This window comes from Setaria italica, chromosome III (assembly GCF_000263155.2).
Source record: "Setaria italica strain Yugu1 chromosome III, Setaria_italica_v2.0, whole genome shotgun sequence".
Taxonomy (NCBI): domain Eukaryota; kingdom Viridiplantae; phylum Streptophyta; class Magnoliopsida; order Poales; family Poaceae; genus Setaria; species Setaria italica.
Genome location: NC_028452.1, coordinates 41295693 through 41305018, shown reverse-complemented (window position 1 = coordinate 41305018; position 9326 = coordinate 41295693). Strand labels below are relative to the sequence as shown.

At 51.0% G+C, this 9326-nt stretch overlaps 1 protein-coding gene across 1 annotated transcript; it reads left to right on the top strand.

Annotated features, from left to right (window-relative positions):
• The first annotated feature begins 2523 nt into the window (after window positions 1–2523).
• LOC101779314 lies at window positions 2524–3439 on the top strand. The gene has a single exon (XM_004962650.4). It carries the CDS (start codon window positions 2621–2623, stop codon window positions 3137–3139), a length of 519 nt encoding a protein of 172 aa, XP_004962707.1. The 5' UTR covers window positions 2524–2620; the 3' UTR covers window positions 3140–3439.
• The last annotated feature ends 5887 nt before the right edge of the window (window positions 3440–9326 follow it).

The following is a 9326-nucleotide window of genomic DNA, read 5'->3' as shown; positions in this document are numbered from 1 at the left end:
ACCCATGACCCACCCGCCCACCCACCGGCCCATGCAATGAGCGTTTAATGTCATCATGACCGGACCAACAGACATTCGTCAAGCACGAAGCGAAGCTTAGCTTAAACTAGTCCCTGAGGGGCAGCAACTTAGGTTACGTAAACTAGTTAGTAATTAACCCATCCTGTTATCTTTTCACTGAAACAGGATTAAATTAACCTCTCCTGCTCCTGCTATCGCTGCAGTGCCCCTAGGGGCGCCCGTGGCCCTCCATGCTGCTGCTCCAAACCCCATCGGTCAGTACGAGCTGCTCGGGTCTCGATCCATAGGCCATTGCCATCATCCTGCTCGAATGCAGACGCTGCAACTGTGCACTGAGCTGCACTGCACGCAGACACAAGGATGAGTACTGCACTATGCATTGGTAATTCAATTTCTCAGGTTTTTTTACGTGGGGTAAACAGTAAACTACTGTAGATTCGCTGCCACTGTTTCGATGTCTGTAGCCTGCCCAAGAAAGTCCCCATGCACGTTGTCACTGACTCGGCCGTAGGGTAGCTGCTAGAAGCTAGCCGCGTTTCTCACGCGAGCGCGACAAGTCAGGGCGGCCAGGAGATAAGGGTCCGTTTGGCAGCCTGTCTTTTTACCATCTTCGACGAGCCCTGATCTTTTTTTTTTTTTTTTGACGATGTTGGGTAAGTTGAATCAGTGTAAACAGGTTCCTCTCTTAAACGCTGATTGGTAAGCTACACAAATTGGTATGCTTACCTTGTATACAGGACACGGTACACCATCCACCATCTCCATTTCTCCAATCTCTCTATCTCCTCTGTTCTAGAATCAGGCACTAGTGATAGCTTTCCTCTAACTTCCCTCCCAGCCATTGCTCGAGTAACCAGGACATGCACACATAAACACATTGCTTGATGTCGTTGCTACCAGGTTAGACTAGCGAATCAACGGGGCGAACACAAGCGGCGATGCTGCTTACGTTGAACATGACGATGTTGCCGGTGAAGTGATCCAGAGGCCACAGCCCGAGACGGTGGTGGTGAAGGCGAGATGGACTAGCCTCGCCGCCGCAGGAGCAAGCGAGGTGCAACGCGGCAAGGTGAAGAGGGCCTCCCCGGCTCCTTGCCCGCGGTCAGCCGTCAAGAACCACGCCGCCCACACCTGACACCATCGCGCCTCATCTCGCGGCCCTTTGATTCTTTTAGTGACAATCTCGAATTGAATGGCTGAAGGCTTTGATTCGATGTGCGTGTGAGCTTGGTTTTGGCGGTGAGCAACTCGATTGGTGGCTTGGTGAATTCTGATTTAATTTGTGGGGATTGGATTTGAGCCTTGATGCAGGTAACAGAGTGCGGTGGCGATGTCATGTGCAACAGGAGCCGCCGCAACCACTCGGCAGCAGCCTCCGCAGCTCGTCCGCCGACTGCACGGTGACCGCCTCGACCAACTTCTCGTCCTCTGACACGGCAGTAGCATGATAAACCTGGCGGCGGGCTGCCGGCCGCCGACGGTCGAGGCCCCCGTGGATGCGGGTAGCACTGGGGCACCTCGCGGGACCGGAGGTCAGCGATGATCGGCGAGGTGGCTGCGACGAGGGGCAGCGATGGGAAGGGGCGAACGGCACACGCCGGCTAGGAAGAAGCAGCAGCATAGGGAAGAGAGATTTGGGAAAGAATACTTGTTCACAGGTTCACGGGTGGTGAGTGGTGACGGCAGCTTCTTACCCGCCGCTCGAGCGAACCAGGCTCGCGTGGAACGACCAAATTTTCCGTTCCACGCGGTGCAGCTTTTTTTCATCCGATGAACCAAAGATGCTGCATCCACAGATGCAACGCTGGCTAGGTACAGGCTGCCAATCGCCCCCATAGAGACTAGTGTTGTGTTGTCCTCTTCGCTCTTCAGCTAATTAGTTTGTCCAGTGAAGCAATGACGGGATTCTAGCTAGCTAGTACCAAAAAAAGGAGAAGTGATTAGAGTGTGGTTTGATGGAAAATTTGCATGGTTCAGACTTCAGCATTCTTGCCGTGATGCATCGTGCTGTTGTCTAGCAAAGCTACAGATAAGCCATTTAGCACTAATTCCAGTGTAGTTTTTCCTTTATCACTAATTCCACTTTGCAAAAGGAATGCTTCACTTTCGACCACCTTTTCCTTTATCATCCAAACTTTGGGACGTCTCCGATAACTATGTGAAAAGTGAAAAAGTCCTACGCGGCGCCTTGGCCATCATCTTTACCGCCCTATCCGGAACAGGCTGCAACTGTAGCGCTGCCACCTCGTCGTCGCAGCTCCGCACGCGACGCATCCATGCACTCATGCAGGCCACTAGACGAGCAGCATGGCCGCCCCACAGGCTACACGACACCACGAACCCATCTCACAATGCCATCCTCTCCTCTGACACGCCCTCCTCGATCTGTCTAGAGCATCAACGCTCCTCCTTTTTACCTTTCCACCGTCCCTCAGTTTCACATGTTTACCGTCACCTTTGTTGTTGCCCCTGGCACGTACGCGCCTATAAAAAGGGCTATACTATACCCCAAAACCAACAACCCGACTCAAGCACGAAACTCCCTCCAAGTCACTCCTAGCCACTTCTCAGTCACTCGCTTCGAAGATCCACCGTACCCATGGCGCCGTCGTCCAAGCTCGCAGTGGCCCTGCTCCTGGCGGTGGCCGTGCTCGCCGCCGCCTCGCCGGCGGCGACGGCGCAGACGAACCACAAAAACTGCGACAAGGACAAGAAGATCACGGTGCAGAACCTGTGCGCGCACGACGTGGTGCTGACCCTGGAGCCGCTCGCCAACAGCCCGCACCTCTTCAACGGGGCGGCGAACTACACGCTGCACCCGCACAGCCACGCCGAGTGCCCGGTGTGCTGGTGGACGGGGCGGCTCCACGCGACGGGGGCCCCCACCGCCGAGTTCCACGTCGGCCCCGATGGCGGGTCGTTCTACCTCGCCGCCAACACCCGCAGCCCCGGGCAGGGGGTTCCGGTCATCATCTCCCCGCATGGCGCGCCGCTCGTCGGCGAGTGCCCCGCCGTCGGGTGCCCCGTCTCCGGCCGGTGCTCCGTGTCCCAGGTGCCTAGCGGAAGGTGCAGCCACGTCCAGGAGATCAAGGTCATCTACTGCAGCCCGCACGTGTGATGAGCGTGTGACCGAGCTGGAAGAAGAAGATGTCGTCCGGCCATGGCCGATCGAGTGCTGTTGTCGCCGGTGTCTTCGTCGTCGTGTTCGTTCGGATCGGATTAGCCGGCCGTTTGCTTTAGTCTTGATTAGGAGTTGTCGCTGATAGCTCAGGTCGATGTGAGCCACGCGTGCGTGTCAGGTGTGTCGTGTCATGTCACGTGTTCGCAGGCAGCGATGCGTGCCTGCCTTTGTGTTTGTCGAGTCATCAATAATTTTAGTGTCTTTCCATGCATGTGGGCTTTTGCTCTGCTGCTGAAATCGGTCAGTGTCTTTATGGAAAAAGTTCCGACACACACATGCATACAGGCAGAGCCGCAGAGAACTGCACAAACATGATGGCTCCGTCTGGCTTGTCAAACGAAGCTCCAAGAGGCCCCACACGCCATGCCTCTATTGCCCTATAACCCCACGGGCCACGGCCCATCTTCATCAAAGAGAAGAGAGGCACACCCAAGTGGAAAATAGTTCATCAGAAAAAGAAAAGTCCGATTTGCCTCACTCAATCCTCGCTACAATCCCCTATTCGTACTGTTTTCTCCCCCAAACGACCATAAGGCATATCGGCATGAGACAACGCTACCGTTTTCACCCTTTGTAGGTCTAGCAAGGGCTTTTAAAAACCACAGTGCACGCTACGACGTATGGACGTATGGTTTGGTTCATGAGATGACTCGGTTTTTGAAAAAAAATACCAAAGTACTAGATGGCACCCCCTATAATTTCATATGTTTAGCCTGATGAAGCAAAGGGTGAGGATTGAGGAAGGGCATATGTCCCTGCTCAACTTTGTCTAGGTTATTTCCTTGTTTGTATTCGGTACTATTATCACTCCAGGTTATTTCGTTGGTTTAATACGGTGGGAGTCTGTGATGAATACAATGATCACCACATTAGGATCATCCAGTGCCAATCAAATCATTTGGAAAGTTAAGCTAAATGTAGTTGTAATCTATAGAGATTTTTTCAAAAAAATACCTGCAGGAGCGTTGCCAAATCATTTATATAGAGATATAATGCACATATTCAGACCATGCTATTGAGTTTCGGTACATGCAACAGGCGGCTTCAATGGTGCGACTGCTGAAAACAAGTTTTTTTTATCAATAGAGTGGACAAGGTTAAGTGCTAACTTTGTTGTGTTTTCCTAATTTATATGGGTTGTAACTTGTGTGTACATTTATTTATAGTTAGTTTCTTTTCTTGTATGCTCTGTAGAGAAAAGTTGTGATGGAAGCTCGAGAACTACTCTCTCTAGATTAATGAAGAGCCATATGGTAAGATTCTTTTGCAAAATAGACAGTACAAGCGCAAGTATTCACATACACGCACGCACACTAGTCCCTACAAATACACACACAACCCTACTCATATGAGTACGGAATACAAACATAGGAAAAAACTAGACATAGTTAAGTAGGGAACATATGCCCCTCCTTAGTCCTCACCCTCCGCTTCATGAAGATTAAAATACAGTTCACTTGCTATCACGAGCATTGTTGTCAACTCTGGTGACCAGGTTAGTGAGACCATGCTAGCCTGTCGCGACATGAGCTAAGCAAAACTTATTACAAGTCGGACTACGACGTTATTATTATAACATGAGTCAAAGAATCTGAACGAAAATTTTAATACGCGAATAGAACTACTATGCACCTTAAGATGTCTACAATGGAATTTTTTCCTTTTATCAATTTCTTTTCCTTATAAAATTAGTTGCGAAAGTTTTGGTACTGCAATGCACATGTCGTGAGTATCTCTCAAAACTTAAAAAATAGACATCCAGAACAACTTAGTGTTCTACAAAATGCTATTTGATCATCGCTTAACAATTTGGTCATTCTGTATTCGAAAGACGGGTCCAAATTTGGCTTGCACTTTAGAGTGACATTGCATCTTGTTTAATTATGTTACGAACGACGTATGGGAATATGAAGTAAAGAATCAAACCACAGAGGAGACACACGATTTAACGTGGAAAACCCCTTCGATGTGTAGGGGAAAAACCACAGGCACCAGTCAGGAACAATCTCACTATCTCAAGAGTTTAGGGTTACACGCCTATGACGGCTTACAAGAGAATCAAGTCTCCACGAAACCCTAACAAGGGTATATATATGTTGTATCGACCCTTGGTCCCGGGCGAGGGTGGAACTCCGCCTCGCCCGACCCTGAGTCCTTGGTCCCGGGGTCGGATGCGCCCGACCCCTTGAGGGTGGAACTCCGCCTCGACCGACCCTGAGTCCTGGGTCCTGGGGTCGGATGCGCCCGACCCCTTGAGGGTGGAACTCCGCCTCGCCCGACCCCGAGTGAAGCTCCGCCTCGGCCGACCCTGAGTACTGGGGTCGGGAGTGTCCGACTCCTGAGCGGAACGCTCCGGCCCAAGCCTCCGGCGACGGGCCTCCGCTTCGCCCGACCCTGAGTCCTGAGGTCGGGAGTGTCCGAAGCCCGGCCTATATCCTGGAGTGAATTTGGAACAACTCCAACAAATTAATCTAGCACTGTGTATATGCAATTACTACGAAGTACAAACAAAACTTCCCCAATAACGAGATGTACTCCCTCTGTCCCACAAAGAGTGTCCATTTAAGTTTGTCCTAAGTCAAACTATCTTAAGTTTGATCAAGTTTACAATGAAAAGTATCAATATTTATAACACTAAATGGGTATGCTATGAAAATATATCTCATAATGCATCTAATGAAACTTGTTAGATATAAAAATATTTATATAGTTTTATATAAACTTGGTCAAATATAAGATAATTTGATTTATAACAAACTAAAAGAACACTCTTGGCGGGACGGAGGGAGTATAAGCCAACATAAAGCACATGTATTAGTAACGAGATGTAAGCTAACATAAACTAATTAACTTCTCGTCCCCTGCTACAGTACCCTAGCTATACAGTACCCTAGGGGCGTCCGTGTGCCCGTGCAGCTCAAGCTCAGCAGCACTGCTGCTCGGATCTCCGTAAGCTGGTATACAAATATTTTGGAGTCAAATTAAAACTTTGAAATTTGGCAGCGTGTATACGCGACTGACGTTGTGCGTGTAGCCTGTCCACATACCAAAGCCCGGCTACACGACAACATCAAAGTCCAAACCATTTCCATGTGAGCTAACCACGATTACAATGCTTTCGTTAATTTAGTTCTAGTTGCGTCTGTCCATGTATGCCTTTTTTTTTTCTTGGCGCATCTTCCGTTAATAAAATTTCAGAAAATGTTCGCAAAAGAAGCTCAGAATATTCATCGATTCGCATGCGTATTGCGTAGGCAGCGGCAGAGGCCCAGAGAAAGAGGCAAAGTTTGGTTACGGCCTCTGGGGCCGTTAAGAATTTTGAAAGGAAAAAGGGCACGAGATTGTGCCTTTTTTATTGATAAAGATGTGTTACAGCCGGCTAGCCGGTTAGGGAAAAAGGATACAGGAAAAAAGGCAGAGGGGTCCCCCCGCGTGAGACATCTAAGAAAGGATCGTCGCTAAGGTTTTCGCCCCTGCTGTTATCCACATGTTGGCAGAGAGTTTGATTTTTGCAATTAGCGATGTCGTCGGGGAGCCCTGATGGCGGAAGATGCGCGAGTTCCGCTCGTTTCATATTTCCCACATAATAAGGAGAGTGAGACTTCGGGATGCTTTTCGCGGAATTTCTGTCGTTGATGTCATGGGGCCGTTAAGAATAAGCTAACCGTCATAGCCCATCCAGGCCTACCTACAACCATGGCCCTTTTGGCGATATAATAAAGCACATAAAAAAAGTATTGAAATGATAAAAACAACACAGCACATCACCAATTTAAGACCAAAGAGAATATTTATCCTTTGGAGCAAAAGAACTAAACCAATTGTTTTTGGAACAAGCAGTAAGTATATACAATTACGACGAGCAAACATTACATATATATTAATTCCCCAAGCAGGAAACAACAGGTTAACATAGACCTAGTCTCGGTACACAATTTTATTACACAGTTAGTAAGACTGGAAACCAAGTAAATGTGCCTATTAAGTTTCATGGGATGAAACTCCTGTCATATATGATGAAACTCTTCCTTCTTTTTCCTCGTAAAGACGTAAAATTGCTGATATGGTATATAATTTAATGCTTATAAAACTCTCCATAAAACTTCCACTGAGATTGGTCTAAGTACTGCTCACCAATTTGGAGTAATTAAACTAATTAACCTGTCATCCGTTGCTACAGTATCCTAGGGGCGCCCGTGCTGCTCGAATCTCAGCACTGCTCGGATCTCCGTAAAATTATACTAAGCTAGCATGCGGAGTGATGTGTAATGATTTCTCTCTTTTTTTTTCTTTTTGTTTACTTTTATTGCCAATTTGCAACAGGCCGGCTACATTACAAACTCCCTCCTCGATCAGGCATTCAGGTCAGGCCATAGTGGCGGTTTTTAACTTTTAACCACGCCCAATGACCCAACATTCCTAAAGCACGTTGCCTAAGCTTAACCCACCACTGATTAAGCCTACAAATACCCACCCCACACACCCTAAACCCCAAGCTAAGGAGGAAGAGCGAGTACCCTATACATGGCATCGTGCCAGCTGTCCTTGGCACTGCTCCTGGCCGTGCTCGCCGCGGCGGCCGCATCGCCGGCCACGGCGCGCGGCGGCGTCCCGGCGTGCGGGCGGGTCCGTAAGATCACGGTGCAGAACCAGGGGCGAAGCCAGATTAGAAGATCACTGGGGTCTTATGTAGAAGAGGATGGGGTCATTTTGAACTACAAACAGTGATTTGCCACTGTTTTCTACAAATTCGTCGGTGTCGGCGGACCCCGCCACGGCACGCACGAGTCCTTCCCGGTGTGCTCGTGGACGGGGCGGCTCTCCGCCGCCGGAGCTCCACCTCGGCGCCGACGTCGGCGCGTGGTACGAAGCGGGCTTCACCCAGCTGGAGCCCATCCACGTCGAGGTCACCCCGCACGCGGACCCGGCACACGGTGGCCGGCTGGAGGCCACCTCGGCGCCGATGACGGCGCGTGGTAGGAGGCAGGCTTCACCCAGCTGGAGCCCGTCCACGTCGAGGTCACCCCGCACGCGGACCCGGCACACGGTGGCCGGCTGAGGGACATTGCCCCACCGTCGGCTGCGGCGCTGGACACGGGCGGTGCTCCCGGAAAGACGAGGCGAGCCGCGACTGCCGCAATGTCGACGAGCTCAAGATCATCTATTATAAGCACTGGAACATTTGGCGCCCAATGCGCGTCCTACCGTTTCAACAATCAAATGCAAATAAATAGAAAGGAACGAAAGACGACAAACTACATGCCCCTCAGGATTGGACATGGTGCATCAGTCAACACTCTCAGGACGTATTTGGCATTACTGTGGAGCTGAACTTCAGCAACTCCAACCAATTTTTCAGCAAAACACCTTAGCTCCAAAACTCCATGGAGCTGCCAACTCTACGGAGCTGTAGTGCAAATGGGGCTGGAGTTTTAGAGCACCTCTTTTGCAGCTCCAAAACCACCGAATATGAACCTCCTCGTGGAATGGTGGGTCATTACCTACCAATGCCACTGGTTAAAAAACGGTTCATTTCTTTTCTCCCGAGCCCCTCCCCCTCCCGATAACTCCCTCCCGCGCGCCTGTCTTCCTCCCCCGCCGCCTGTCAATGCACCGCTGAGCGGCCCCTCCTGCTACCCCTCCCGACCGCCGCCGGCCGCCTGCCCTCGCCGCCGTCCACCGTCCGCCGCTGCCCCGCCTTCTTTTCTCCCCGCTACGGAGCCCGCCATCCCACCGTCCGCCCACCCCGCCGGTACGAGCGCACGCCCCGCTAGCCCGCCGCCCCCATCTTGCCTGGGCGGGGCTCCTCCACCGCTGGACCAGGCCGCCGCCTTGAGACACGCCTCCCGTGCGTCCACACCCCTTCCTTGCCGCCAGCCGCCCGAACCCCGCGGTCTCGCCGTCCGCACCCCTACCCGCGCCTTCTGAGGAAGAAGAAGATGGGGATAGAGAGGATGACAAGTGGGGTCTAAATTGGGGGGCAACAATGGCAAGCCATACTAAAATTGATCTTTTTTGGAGCTGAGAGCACTCTTCTAGCCAAACATCCCATCTAGACCACTCCAACTCCACCCAGAGCTGGTTCCACCTGGAGTTTTGGAGTGGAGCACGCTCTGGTTCCACA

Coding starts and splice junctions, on each gene's coding strand:
- LOC101779314 (XM_004962650.4), top strand. CDS start 2,621: ATGGCGCCGTCGTCCAAGCTCGCAGTGGCCCTGCTCCTGGCGGTGGCC.